At 46.2% G+C, this 14,680-nt stretch overlaps 1 protein-coding gene across 5 annotated transcripts in view; it reads left to right on the forward strand.

The window, feature by feature from the left end:
* The first annotated feature begins 1,603 nt into the window (after nt 1-1,603).
* HABP2 (hyaluronan binding protein 2) overlaps nt 1,604-14,680 on the forward strand; it is a 31,320-nt gene continuing 18,243 nt past the window's right edge. For all 5 annotated transcript variants that reach the window (XR_012587509.1, XM_074590870.1, XM_074590869.1 and 2 more), the window contains exons 1-2: nt 1,604-1,736; nt 10,521-10,557. Coding sequence is in view for 4 of the 5 variants with exons in the window: in XM_074590870.1 (XP_074446971.1) it covers nt 1,668-1,736; nt 10,521-10,557 (106 nt within the window). In the remaining variant the exon portion in view is untranslated. The remainder of the gene's footprint in view (nt 1,737-10,520; nt 10,558-14,680) is intronic.

Below are 14,680 nucleotides of genomic sequence, written 5' to 3' on the forward strand. Positions count from 1 at the left end.
GTGCCATGTAACGTTTTTTACATATCATGAGCCGTGCACAAGGGCATATCTAAAGAAAATGCATAGGAAATAGCATCACGCAAATATGATCTACATTTTTTCTTGATCAAAGAGGCTGAGGGGAAAAAATAATTAAAAAGTAAAAGCCTTATGCAATGAGATTTAAAAGAAAACTTTGGAGGCTGACAAGACGCATCTGGCACAACTTCAAAGTCCATCAAAGTACATATAATCAATGTTTGTCAATAGCAGTTTTGCATCCTTTAATTTATCTTTCATGGATATAAAGCATGATGTTATTAGGATCCAGTCCATACCTTAATTCTGTTTGAGATTTGATGAATCAGGGCTCTATTAAAATTCAGTGCAAATCAGCTTACTCAAGGACACATTACATAAAGTCGTGCGTTATCTAACTCCTTTTATCTTGCTGTCTTTCTAACTAGTTAAAGAATCTGGAATCTCTTAAATTTGTATGTGTGGCCACCAACATACTAAATCTCAAACACGTTTTGCTTGTAGGCACCTGCTTAAATTATGCACATGTGGCATAATTAACATACCTAAATTCTTTGTGTATTTTTTGATATATAAAGTCTCCTTTAGGATGTTCAGGCTCCGGAGTGAGGAATCACCAGAAATAAGGTTCCCGGACACACAAATTGCAGCACTTGTCACAGAGTCTGTTATCAAGTGCTCACATTTTATCTTTTTCACCAGAATCTCAGAGAAATATTTACCAATATGGGAAATGATGAGGCCCTTGCGATTTCACTGGTTTTTTTCATCATATTTCAGCATTTGGACACCCCACGCATCCATTTTATTTCCTGTACACTATTCAGGTCCTCCTGAGCAGACAACCTTATTCTTTTTCCTCCTGGTGTTGCGTAATGTGCTCAGGACTGTTCTATTTAACTGTTTTATAACCATCGAGAAAACATATTGCTAGGGACCTCCTTGGGAATTTGGGCTGTGATGTGAAAACACTGCATTTCCATCACCCTCTTCCTTTTTCCTACTCAGGCTCTAAACTATCTGGGAGAAAGAATATTCACTTGTTTTCGTAATACGTAGCACAAACAAGAGCCGATCAGTAAAAATTTGTCAGCATTTCCGAAATAGAGAGTTGTTTATTCTTGCAAGAATACCGTGATTTCTTCTGTTACAGATGCTCCAGCTTCTGGAGAGTGGGGGTTACTCACATTTGTGGACAAGCACTTGTGAAGATGGACCTGGGTGTCTGAAATTTAGAAAATAATGAAAAGCATACTTCCATGTTTATAAAAATCTTCTCCTTTATAATTATATCTCACAATTTTTTCAGGTGGAAGGAAGAGAAGTAATTCTGATTCGTACTTCTTTTCAATTGACCATAATAGTTGAAAAATCATTCTAATACAAGGAAAATCCTTTGTTTCAGTGTTAATTTATGCTATTCCTATCTTTGATACTTACTGATTTGAAACACTTACCAGCGGTCAATGTAGTGATCATCTGGACAGGACGCACTTGTTTGATCAGGGCAATCTGTTGAACATTAAACAATATTTGAAGCACAGTTAATTATTTGCACTGAGTTAGCTCACCCTCGAATGATTGTGGCTGGTCTGAAAAAAACGTAGGCAAGAAGAAAAAGCTAATTTCAAGAAAAAAAGAGCGTAAGGATGGTTAACAGTGCTTTGACCCTTCAGGCTCTTCCACTGCTCATTCTCCTAGGGAACACACATTTGTGCGTGAGTATGTTTTTATATATTACTTTTCTTGCCACATGCCAGCTCTGCTCCTTGCTGAGCCCTTCCAGGGCAGCTGGAGCATTTAGCTGAGTGTCAGCATTCCAGGACAGTGAGACACCCAAGCAAATGCTGCATAAGTGGGAAGCCTCATGGTTTTTTGGAGCAGATATCTCCAGTGACAAGTAATAGCACATCTGGGTGGGCTCGGTGTGGCCACCCCGCGCCGAAGGGTGTGCGGTGGGGAGTGCAGTCGTTCCCCCAGCCCTGGGTGCTGAGAGATGCTCCAAACCACTGGGCTGCTCATCTTCATGCTGAAGGGACTAGATACAAAGATTAAACAGCCAGGGATATGCACTGGCTCGGTAGTTTTGCACGCTCTTTCGTCAAAGGTAAAACTTGCCCTGGCCATATGTTTTGGCCGGGTGAATTACATTGCCGCTAACAGGGAAGGAAGGTTAACGGCAAAATATTCAACACAGCTAGAGATGGCCACGGCCCTGATCCAACAGAGCTTGATATACTTTCCCAAATCTCAGGGGAGACCTTATCGCTCTCTACAACTACCCGAAAGGAGGTTGTAGTGAAGTTACTTGGGTCTCTTCTCCCAAGTAACAAGCGATAGGACAAGACGAAGCAGCCTAAAATTACGCCAGGGGCTGTTTAGATTGGATATTAGGAAAAGTTTCTTCACTGAAAGGGTTATCAAGCATTGGAACAGGCTGCCCAGGGAAGTGGTGGAATCACCATCCCTGGAGGCATTTAAAAGGCAGGTAGACATGGTGCTGAGGGACATGGTTTAACGGTGGACTTGTCAGTGTCAGGTTGATGGTTGGACTCGATGATCTGAAAGGTCCCTTCCAACCTAGACAATTCTATGATTCTCTGATTCTATCTCCTGTTTAAAGAAGACTGAGAGAATGATTTTTACACAAAGCAAAGTCAAAAGTCAGTTTTAAAAACATGTCTTAGGTTCCTCCAAGCACTGCAACCAAGTGAATTTTCATATGAAGGAATGTGAGGTTCTTTTAAACTTCAGCTTTCGTAATGACGGTTTCTGTGCGTGCAGGTTTGTAGTGACTGAAATTTCAGATGTTGTCATGTTTAAATTGGGTCCTTTGGGAAAAATATATAGTAAAGGGTTTTAATGGGTTATGGATCTTGTTGAAGAGCTCCATGAATTTACGATCCGTGATTTTCACAACACAATAGGGTATTTGTTAATTAGTGTATCTGTCTGCTGACAGCAGTGGATATGGCATACTTGATCCACTGGCACACTTGGCAGCTTACTGGGAGGACCAGTTCTAGGGCAGTCCAATGCCAGTGTTACAGACATTAGAACTCAATCTAACATAAATAAGCTCATAATGAATCAGTTGTGTTAATTCGCACTCAGTGAGGAAGATGTAGGTGCAGCCTTAGACAACACGGAGTCTTGCACAGACTTTTCCTAGCTAGTCCTAAGTGTTAGATTGATTCATTAGCTTTGACAATCCTAATCTGAGTTTGCTCCAAATATTGCTGTGGAAAACGTAGTGTATATCTCCCCCCGCCCCTGAAAATTCATTAACATTGCTAAAATGCAACAGCAATTCTGCTGTCACTGAAAAGCAGCACGACAGAATATTCAGCAGGCTAGTTTTTAATAAAACATGTTTTTTCTTCATAATTAATATAACAAGGTTTTCTGGCTTAGTGCTTGGCATGGATCCCAGAAAAAAAAAAAAGGGGGGAATGAGTCGTCGTGACGTGACCATTGCATGACAAACATGTTATAAGAGGACATTTTTGCCTTAATGATTTGTTCCAAAGAAAAAGTTACACTGAAACAGTTTGAATTAAAAAAGAACAGACTTTGCACTATTCTGAAACCTTGGAAAACACTCTTAAATTCCGATTTCCATCCTTTCCCAGAACTATCATCTTCATCATTCTCATTTTTATTCAAATCTGGTTTTAGGAGTTTTTATAAGTAACACTGATTAATAAATGTTATTGGTGAAAGCAGAAGTCAAATGAAGTTTTAGGCAGTAGCTCATATTTTGACTTAGTCAGAAAAGGAAAGCAATCGGACATTGATGGATCTGGTGGGTTTGGAGCAGGATCTTAAGGCAAGAATTTCCATTCTGTTCTTTCACATTACCTGAAAAGAAACTGATTTCACCTTCATGAATCCGAACTATTTCCCTAAAAGACAGGAAGCTGCATGACAGCTGCAAGCGAGAACAAAATTTGGTCCTTTATTTTAGCATATATGATGCAACTGCACCAAAGATTGTCTTCAGAGATGGCAGGTCTTCTCAGGTTGGGTTTGTTGTTTTCGTTTTTTCTAATTACAGTACATCCTTGCTAACACATACATCAGCATGTGTGAACCAGAACTTTTAGAGAAATCAATATGCTTCTGCTCAGCAAGACCCTTAGTAGAAGTGTGCCTGCCATAAGGTGCTGCATTGTTAAGTATTCCTTACTTTGCCAAAAAGAAATCTGAGGGGCTCTGCTGCAGCAGGTTGTATTGACATGGTGACACAGCCATTCAGCTGCCTGTCCTCCCTGACCTGTTCTCGTATTGGAGCAACTTCCTCTGAAATACACGTAGATCGAAATGGTGTGCTTAAACATCGTGCTGAGTTGGGCTAGAAAATTCTGCAACAAGGTGAGACCAGTTCAGGTCCCACAACACTCCAGTGATGGAGCTGCTCATACACCAGGTTGCAGCTCCCATTTAACAACGCTCTAAAGTGTTTCAGCATATGTCCACAAAAAAAAAATAAAAATAAAGAAGGTGATTTTTAAATCAACAGGTGTTCAGATTAGGCTTTTTTTTGTTGCATTATTGTTCCTTCCAAACTCAGCACCCCTGGCAGCAGAGAGGAAGAAATGCAGGAGTCAGAGCAGCAGAGGTGGCTCTTCACTAAATATTTTGGAACTTCAAAAAAGTGATGTGCTTAGTTGTGATGGAAAGTGTTTTGAAGTCACTAGCCATGCCCAGTCCAATAACCAAGTGCACTTAGTAGTGGAAAGGGAAGGATTTAATGGGATAAAGTATCCCATTAAGATCAAACAATGGCACAGAAAACTTATCCTTGGTGCCTCTCTCCTAGCTGGCCCGCAGCAGATACGAAGCTGTTACCAGCAGTACAGGTCTTTCCTTGCCTCAGGTGCTTGGAGACCAACGTTTTAGGGTGTCCCTAAGTCAACTCTGTCTGACATCTTTTTCTACCCACCAACAGATCTATTCCTGTAGAAAACTCCCACGTCTGCTGCCCTCACCCACTGTCTGGTGCGGCACCTCTCACGCGAGGGCTTTATGCTCCGCTGCGTCGCGCACCGATGGCTGCAAAGAGCCCTGAATCCTGTCAAGCCCGTCTCAATTTGCGGCCCATCAGGTGTGATGCCCTTCTGCGGCGCTCGCCTAAATTTGCCTGCTGCAGCAGGAAAGCGGCAAAGCCCTGGGAGCGCCCCCAGCTAATTGTGCACCGCGCCGGCGGAGAGGGAAGCGTTCCTGGCTGGCCCCCCAAGGCAATCAGCTTATGCCCTGAAGCGTGCAGGTTGATATCCCGTGTAACTAAAGGGACTTAATGACTTTGCATAAGCTCTAAGTCTAGCAGTATAACCTGCATTCCCGGCACCGGCTGCAAAAGCGTTTGATAGCCCAGCACACTCGCGTTGCTGCGACAAGGCTGGCTCCTGCTGCCCCCATGAAACAGAATTTGTAGCTTCTCCTGGCTGTGGCAGCCAAGGCTGACCCCGTTTTCCACCTGGGAGCACAAGCGCACCTCATCCACATCTCATCCTTTAAAAACAGCCAGCTGCTACCAGGCCATCTCTCACGGTGCAAAGATTAATCTGGAAACTTTGATCCCTCGGAAAACAGGAGCGGGTAACTCCTGTGCAGAGAACCGAGCTGGTTTCAGCAGCGCCTCCGAGGGCTCTTGCTTTTTTCCTGGATCCCTGTGGTTTCTGTATCAGGTGCAGCCATGGGAAAGGTTCACAACTAAATAATCAGCAAAATAAAGACTTTAAATGTAAACTTCTCTGGGTACCCTGGGACCAGTCAATAAGGGACATGTCATTTACTCTGAGGCACACGTTGCGGTTCAGTCTGGAGGCAGGAGATGCCTTGCTAGCAGAGAGCTGAAGAACTCAGAGGTTTTGGTGGAATCTTTTCAGAGAATGGTTTCCCAGGCTAAAAATACAACATGTGTTGCATGTGTGCTCCAGATGATAATGTGCCCTGCTTTCATTATACTGCAACCATGGCCTTGGCTGAGAAATACAATGTCATTGCTGGAAAAGCCACTTTCCCTTGAAGTTCAAAGACTGTCACTACCCAAGATGGTTGCAGGCAAAAATCTGGCCGATTGTAAGCGCATCAGAACTGTCGATTCCCTCCTCCTTTGGCGAGAAGCCCAGACAAAGGTTCCCACTGAGAGCTGTCAGCAGGATCAAGGGGTTCACTACGAAAAGGCAGTAGTTGTGTCTGCCCTCGTGGCTCCTTCATGCCTTATGTCAGCCGTGGATGGAAGTTGATCAAATATCCATCCTCCTTCTCCAGTTCATCCCCATCCCACCTCCTTCTCGGCTGCAAAGCTGTGACTGCACAGAAGAACAAACGAAAGGGGCAATATTTGTTTTGCTGCTGTAGAGGCCGCTTCACGGCAAGTTGCAGGATAATTTGCACAACTTAGTGCAATTAAGTGAATAGGCCAGTTCCTACCAACGCAGTTTAATGCGTGAACTGCTGTAGTGCTTTGTTGCCAGGTGTGTGTACGTGCAGTTGGTAGTTTCCATCCCTCTGCTCATCTGTCAAGCCAGCTTGAGTAGCTACACTGTTTTCTCTGGAAATACTTCTGTTTTGCACACAGGTAAATTCACAGCCTAACCCTGGGTTGTCACCTTTGTGCTGCCTGTTTCTCCACCTGCTTTTGTGTTTTAATTATTCATTTTGATTGTAATAAAGGCTAGCAAATGTACCCAAGACACAACCAACAGTTCAGCTGCAGAATGCCCTTGGCAGCTGTAAATAATTTCCCTTGAATTTGGGGTCAAATCTTCCTGGCTTTATTCAGAAGGAATCGCCAGAGAGTAACTGGACATTTTTGTCTGTGAAAGAGACATGGGATTCTGTCCTGAGACCAAGAAAGCTCGCGGTTCTGGCATTACTGTTTGAAATCCATTACATTTCATTAGTCTCTCTTTCTTGAGGAGTTGAAATGGAAAAAATTGAGAGTATCATCTATCTGCAGCGTTTAACCTTGGTACAAAGCCTAATTAGCAAAGTTTTGATGGTTCTTTGGAGAAACGAAGCTTTAGCGAAGTGCTTAATCATTACAATGATGACGACAACAAAGGTCAGGTGAAATTAGGATATTTTGAATTTCAGCCGTGCTTCCACCATTCTTTCGAGGAGCCCTATGAATGCAATCGGCTCCACACTCAGCAATGCACCGGTACCCCTATCAAATGTCTCTCCCAGATATTTTTTTTTTTGCAGTGGTTCTTTTTTATGAGCCTAAAGTAATAAAATGCAAAATTGCTCTCTGCAAATTCTTCCATCTTCATCCCCCGTCTCTGCGGACCTGCTACGAACAGGATCCAGCGATTTTATCCCCTCTAGAGAGAGCACACAAAGTATCGGTGTCGAGCTGCAGCAAGGAGACTGTTTGGTGAAACCAGCCCCACAGCCTAATTTCTCCTCTCCCCCCCATCCTCCTCCTTTTGTTTGAATCCTGCTCCTGGCTGGGCTCAGGATTGCACCTCGTCGGAAGGACAAGATCCTCCTCTGCTGGCCATGAGCAATACGGCACGGCAGGCAGGAGGCCCTGCCTTCGCTGCCCCTGCCTGCATCCCCTGCCTGCACCCCCTCCTGCAGCCCCCCCCACTTCCAGCCCCCTCCTGGACCCCCCACCCTGTGCCCCCCCCACCTCTGCATCCCGCATCCCCCATCCCACGTCCCCCATCCCACCTCCTGCAGCCCCTCAAGGAAGGGAAGAAAGGGTGAGATCCTACATCCCTCATCCCTCCATCCCACCTGCCGCAGCCCCTCAAGGCAGGGAAGAAAGGGTGAGATCCTACATCCCTCATCCCTCCATCCCACCTGCCGCAGCCCCTCAAGGCAGGGAAGAAAAGGTGGGCTCCCACATCCCCCATCCTACCTCCCGCAAGCCCTCATGGCATGGAGGAAAAGACAAGCTCAAGCCAGCAGAAGGGGTTTGGAGGTGGGACACCACCATGGAAAGCTTCATGCAGGGAGCCAAAACACTGAAATCTGTCCCTGTGCTGGCTAGCGGGAGTGAAAATGCTTCAAGACCAGTGTGGTCTTGTGGATGGTCCAGTGGACATCAGAATGGAGGAGAAAAGCCTCCGTGCCGAGAGGTCAGCTCTGCCTCGGGTTTTTTCCCCTGTGTCTCTGCTGCTGCAGCTTGCGACAGGCACATGAGGGGGAAAAGCCCCGGGACAAAACAGGACACTGGAGCCTTACGATGAAGATGACTGGGTTTAACTCTTGGACTCTGTGCTGGGTGCTCCAGGAGATTTTGTTTCCAGTAACTTTTGTCCCCCGGCAGTGGGTAGAGGCTTTCGTCCAAAAGTGGGAATCAAAATTTGGGACTCGGCCACCCTGGCAGACAAGCCACTGCCTGCTCTGAAGGATGTTACTGGAAACCTGTGCATTTTCTAGGGCACCAGTTTATGGCGGGAGGGAGTTTAGGGTATCTGCCCTTTTGCAGTCAGCTCTGCCCGTGGAGGAGTGCTTGGGCGGCAGGGGTAGGTGGGTAACCAGGAAGAGAAAGCAGTGTAGCAAAGCGCTAAGTCTCTCATCTTTCTTCTTTTCTTGGCGTGTGAGCCATCCCCTTGGGCGTTGTGAGACTATCGTCTCTGCTCTACAGCCAGGGGAAACTGAGGCATAGAAAAGCGGGATGCCATCACGTCCTGCACCTCGCTTAGCCTGGGCTGGAACCCTCTGGCATTCCCCTGTGGTGCCAAGGGCTGTCCCGAGTGCAGGGAAGGTTTAGCAACCTCGCTGAAGTCAAACCCTTCTGCCCCAAAACCCTTTCCAGCCCCCTCAGGCAAAACAGCGCAACGGGGCATGGCGGAGAGCCGGGGAGGGAGATGAAATATTTCCTGCTTCATCCTACTACCGTGCTTTGTTGCCTCCATTCCTCCAAAAGAAAGGAGCACACTTGCAGGGTTTGTTTTGGTCTGTGTTTCTGGATGAATGCTACCACTAATTGTAAGCGGAGCAATTAGACCTTTTCCTTCTGCAGTCTCCTTTGGGGTCTGGCAAAGGATCTGACAGGCCCCGTACCCGCGCTCAGGAAGCATGTACACCCAGGGCAGAGCTTTTACAGCCTTCTCATTTACCCTCAGCGCTGCTCTCATTCAGGGGGGGCAATCGCGCGAGCCTGTGTGTGTGTGTCCTTCCAGCTGCAAAGGATTTATTCGCGCGCGCGCGCGCGTGTGTGTGTGTGTGTGTGTGTGTGTGGCCCACTTCAGTGCACCTGGAAAGGGGCTCCGCTGAGCAGAGCGGGGGACATCGCTCTCATTAAAGGCGGTGGGAAGGGGAGCGCTGGAGCCTCTGTTCTCCCCGGCTCAAACGCAAGAGGGACGCAAATGTGCCTGCAGCAGAAACTCATTTATACATTCCAGATAATATTCGCAAACGTGAATTCCGAGCTTTTTTTGTCCTGTTTCTTATTCATTGCTTCGGATTCATTCGTTCTTAGTCACAACCAGCGTTAGCTGAGAATCTCTTCCTTCTATATACCGTTTCCATATATATTGCACAACTGAACAGGGTGTATATTTACAGTTAATTGTGTCTGTAGCAATGCAGAGGTGCACATAATCGTGTGGGAGTGTGTGTGTGTATGTGTATATACTGTCTTGATTAGGAGTGTTAAATTGTTTGGAAATACGTTTTCTTCTGACAAATTGTGTGAGGGATGAAGAATAGCAGCTCTAAATCTCCTTCTTTACACCCGCTGTTAGCACACGTATTCTCCTCCCAGGCAGGTAATCCTGGGATTTAGAGCAAGGGGGAAAGCGAGCTGAGATCTTCTTCAGGCGGGGGATGCATCCCGGTGTGGAGTCGGTGCGTCTCTGTTCAGACCAGCCTCGCTCACGCTCCTCAAAGGCTGAGAGCTGTTTTCCTTCTTCTGTTCCCTTTTGTTGCTTGCCCTTGATCGTGAGCCAAACAGGAAAGGCTGGAGCCCCACGTCGGAGGTCGAACACATGGCATTTCCTCACGGGAAGAGCCAGAAATGTTCTCCTCCATCCAAAGGTTGTTGACAGCCTTCCAGCTAGGAGGTCCAGATCCCACCGGCTGCACCAGGAGCAGGTTCCCGGGCCTTGTCGCGCTGCGCGACCTCCGCACTGCCCAACCGGAGCACGTCCAGCCACCGGCTTTGGCAGCTGGCTGGAGCATGGCCTCTGCCCACATCTCACAGAAGTTAGACAAATAGTCAGTCCGTGGCCGCTTAATAAGCAAAGAGGCAATTTAACTCGTTCAGGACAGGTTTTTCCCAAAGCACACCAGGCCCGCAGCTTGGGCTGGATGCTCGGAAAAGCCAGAGCTTCCACACGGGTTGTTGGGAGCAGTGGACTTTTTAAGACTTTTTTTTACTCTTTTGAAAGAGCTCTTAAAACCCATCCCAGGTAGCCCCAAAGTGGGTAGAGAGCTTATCTGGATGTTCAGCTCTGGGGGCAAACAGAAACTTTGTGCCGTAAACCGGATTTTTTTTCCCAGAAACTGACCCTCTGCCCTTTTTTTATCTCATGCAGGCTTCCCATTTCTTCTTCCTGGCTGACCTGCTGAATGGTAAGTGGTTTCGATTTCTTCATTTTAACTTCTGCATACAAAACTGAGAGGCTGGCGACCTGGTCCATCAAAACCTTTCGCTAGTGCCCAGCGCTGAATTTTACTAACTTCATGTGTGGCTTTGCTGAGCTTAGAATAAGGCTTGTGATTAAGTAGAAAGTCTGTTTGTCTTTGGACGAGTCATATGGTTTTAAACTAGAGCAGGGTAGGTTTAGAAGAGAGTTTAGGAAGTTCTTTACAATGAGGATGGTGAGGCACTGGAACAGGTTGCCCAGAGAGGTGGTGGAGGCCCCATCTCTGCAGACATTCAAGAGCAGGCTTGATGAGGCTCTGAGTAACCTGATCTAGTTGAAGATGTCCCTGCTCACTGCAGGGGGGTTGGACTAGATGACCTTTAAAGGCCCCTTCCAACCCAACATATTCTATGATTCTATGATATGGTGAGCCCTTTCAGACCTCCACGTGTGCTCTGTCGGTGCACGAGGCAATGCTGCATCGAGTCCCAGCCAGGAGCGTGTCTGGCAGGCTGGAGCCCAAACCAGAGGCAGACCAGCAACACTAGTTTGCAGCCCATCATGGGGTGCTCCTAGACCCCATCTGCAACTCACAGCTCTGCTCCAAGCCAGGACTTTTTGGCCGCTCTGTGGCTTCATGTGCTCAGCACAGCTTTGGGGACCCATGGGTGACACAGTGGGTCGCGGGCTGGAGGAGAAGTCATGGTGCTGGGCTGCAAACCTCACAGAAGGATAATCAAAGAGTCTATCTGTGCACGCAAATTGGAGGTCAAATAAATGAAGGGTAACATTGCCTTGCAGCATACAACTAACTGTGGAACTTACTTCCACAAGTTTTTCTCCTACGTGCAAGGAAGTTCAAAAAGTGTTTACAAGCTCATGCAAGTAAAAATCATTGAAAATTAGGTAGCACTAAGATGTTGATAAGAGAAAATCTGTGATGAATGTTGTGTGAGGATCTGTAGATAGTCTGTGAGGATTTTTACATCCTTTTGCAGCCTATTTAGTCCACGCAGAGGATTATGGTTTTATTGCTAAGTTTAGTATTTTTGCAGGTTAAGACCTGGTCCTCCTTTTCTTGATTTCAGTGGCTCTTAGATCTGAGTTTATAATTTATAGCTAATAGAGTATTAAATTAAATTTACCCCTTTTCCTGCAAAAAAAAAGATTGTGGTTTTTACTATGCAGTCACTATTTAGCCACAGTCCCGTTCATTCCAGTGGCGGTTTGGCTTCTAGGTCAAACCTGCGAGTCCAGCAGCCTGGTAGCTTGTGCAGCCCTGCTTCTCTCCCCAGATCGATGCTGCTCTTCTAACGCGATGTGTGTGGAAAACAAATTTCCAAATCATTCGTGCACCTGCGCTCAGCATTTAGCTTCCGCAAGTACTTGACCACAGAGCCCTGCCCCGGCTGCGGGCTCTACGCCCCAGCCTCGTGCAAACCGGCTGGTTTGCTTTGCAGTGGCGGAGCTTTCGCAGTTTCTTAATTCATTCCCCCTCCCTTTGCTTTATGGTCCTTACCTCTGTCCCTCCGCTGTCCCTGCTATCTCCTGCTCCCCATCCTCCTGCGAGCCCCCCCTCCTTCAGCGCCCGTCCCTCTAAGGAAAAGGCACCACAAAACTTCTTTTAAGCAAGAGCCACAAAGCTATTTGAAAGGCTTGCCGCTCTCACTCTTCTTTTGCAATTTCTTTCTGAAGCCACAGATACTCCCAGCCACGGCCCGGGTGGAAAGGAGGAAATACTGTGAGGTCTCGTCTCCGCAGAATTTAATGGGGGACAACTCGTTATTTAAAATACAGTCAGGATTTCAGCCTCATAAAGAAACCCACGGCATTATTCTCAGAGCGGGAGACAAAAAGTATTTAGAAAGGTGGCAGGAAAACTCATCCTGCTTAAATCAGGCCAGATTTCAGTCCATCCCCAGAGGTTCAGAGAGCTTGAATAAACGCTGGGTACTTTCTGGAGCTCTTGATGTGTGTTGGCAATAGACTTTAACTTTGTACATCACTCATCTTGACAACTGCAGTCCAACAAAGTTACCTCGCAATTCAGGGCACTCGATGGCATCCTAATGCATCACTTTCCCACTCGGAACATTAGTCATGACTTGATCCAGCGAAGGTTTTGAAAACAGTGTGACTGCCGGTGTTGGGATATCTGTTCTCTCCGTAACAGAGAGCCCGTGTAAGCTAATGAACAAGGGGATATTGATCAGAAATCCATCGCTTGATTGACAGCTCTTGGCAATGTGAAAAACTGCAGATGAAAGCTTGAGCAGTTTAAAAGATCACCCAGACCTCAAAGCTGATTTGAAGCTTTAAAAGTCAATCTCTGCCTATCAATTATGGGGGGATTTTTTTGTACTACACAGAGGAAAGTTATTCTTTGAAAATTTGCATGCAGGATGTCTAATTTAATTTCATGTAATAGTCACATTTCAGTGACAAATGTCAGATCACTGCTTTTTTTAAGCATGTTAAGGTTTTCCAGCACTTACAAAGAATGAACACTCTGATTTAGTAATACGTTTAAATCAACCGGTGTATCAGACTTTGTGCGTTAATTATGTGCTCAGATAAAAAAAAGTGTTGTTTTTGCTTTACTAAACCTATGGCTCGTCATGAATAATTAAAAAAATGGAATGGGAGCACTTCTTAAACAAGAGATGTGGAAGCCAAATAGTTATTTAGTGTCGAAGCAATGATAAATAAGGAGACATCTTTTAGTTGGATGTCACGTACCCAAGTCAGGGTTCTCTGCTCTTTGTTTTTCACTGCTTCGTGCAGCTGGGGAGAACACGGAGTAGCTGGGAGATGGGAAGCATCACTCGCGTGACCTGTAGAAACACTTTCTCTTCCATGGCTTCATAAAGAGGGATATTGGTGGAGAAAGGAGGGACGCTGGTGATTTCTCAGGTCGGCCGCACTCCCACATCAGCTTGGCTGGTGTCCTGGCCAGGCAGCTCAGCTCCCTGGCCCACACGGAGGGCCAAGGTACCCAAAAGGGTTTGCTGATGTTTTCTGAGCCCTTTCCACACGTGCCCTTAGCTCCACGGCTTGGCCATAAAGTTTCACTTAATGGTAATTGCCATCCCACGAGGGGGTTGCTTGGTGCCGCCCACTCATCCTCAGCCCTGGCCACCTGAAAGTGGCCTCCTTGAGGGGTGCTGGGTGCCAGCCTGGCCTCAGGTGTGCATTAGCCTGTCCCAAAACTGCCCGGGGGTCATCTGCCCCCTCAGGACAAACAGAGGTTTGTGGTCCTCCACCTCGCAGAGCTGTCAGAAGCAGACATCCTGCAAAACATGAATTGCATCCTGGTCAGCTTGGGTTTTACCGCAGAGATACACCTAAAATAGTCCATAATGGGTCAACAAGTAATTTCAGAAGTGTTGTTAATAAATCCATTGCTAAGAAGTGATGCCAATGTAACAAAATGAAGTGCAAGTATTGTCATTTCTTAACACCATACTTACTTACACTGAGCAGTTGGTTTAAAAATCATGGTAGATGCTTCTACAATGGCTTAGCTGTTTGTGCTCATTCAGAGCACTTCTTTTTCCTCTGTCGACTCAAGAGAGTCCCCACTGGCCTCAGTAAAGCATACTGGGCGTGTTTGCAGCCTGCTTTTGGCAGCCGTAACTCCCCTGTTCATCCTTCCTAACTTTTAACAGGTATACCTTTCCTATACAGAGGGCTACCCCATCCCTCAGAATGCTTCTTTAAAGCATCTGTGGAATAAAAGCCAACATTCCCCACTAAGATTTTGAAAATAAACAGGGGAAACAATATCAGACTCCTTCAGACAATTCCCTCAAACTCAAGTCCGTTTGCAAAATCCCCCCTCCGACAAAGCGAGCTTGCAGGCTGCATTTCAGGCAAAACCCTCTTTTTGTTTTCCTTTCTTAACTACATCACATTAAATTTAATTTTGTTCGCTGTAGACAATGTCCTTATCTTCCAGCGAGATCCTTCTGTTCCTCAGCAAGGCACACACTTCTGCAACACTTGCACACTGTCGAGACTCAGCTCCTGTGGAAATAATGAGCTGAGGAAAAGGAGTCTTGACTTGACATAGCAATAAATGAGGTGAAACTTTCCTCTTTTTTTTTTTT

This window comes from Larus michahellis, chromosome 6 (genome assembly GCF_964199755.1).
Source record: "Larus michahellis chromosome 6, bLarMic1.1, whole genome shotgun sequence".
Taxonomy (NCBI): domain Eukaryota; kingdom Metazoa; phylum Chordata; class Aves; order Charadriiformes; family Laridae; genus Larus; species Larus michahellis.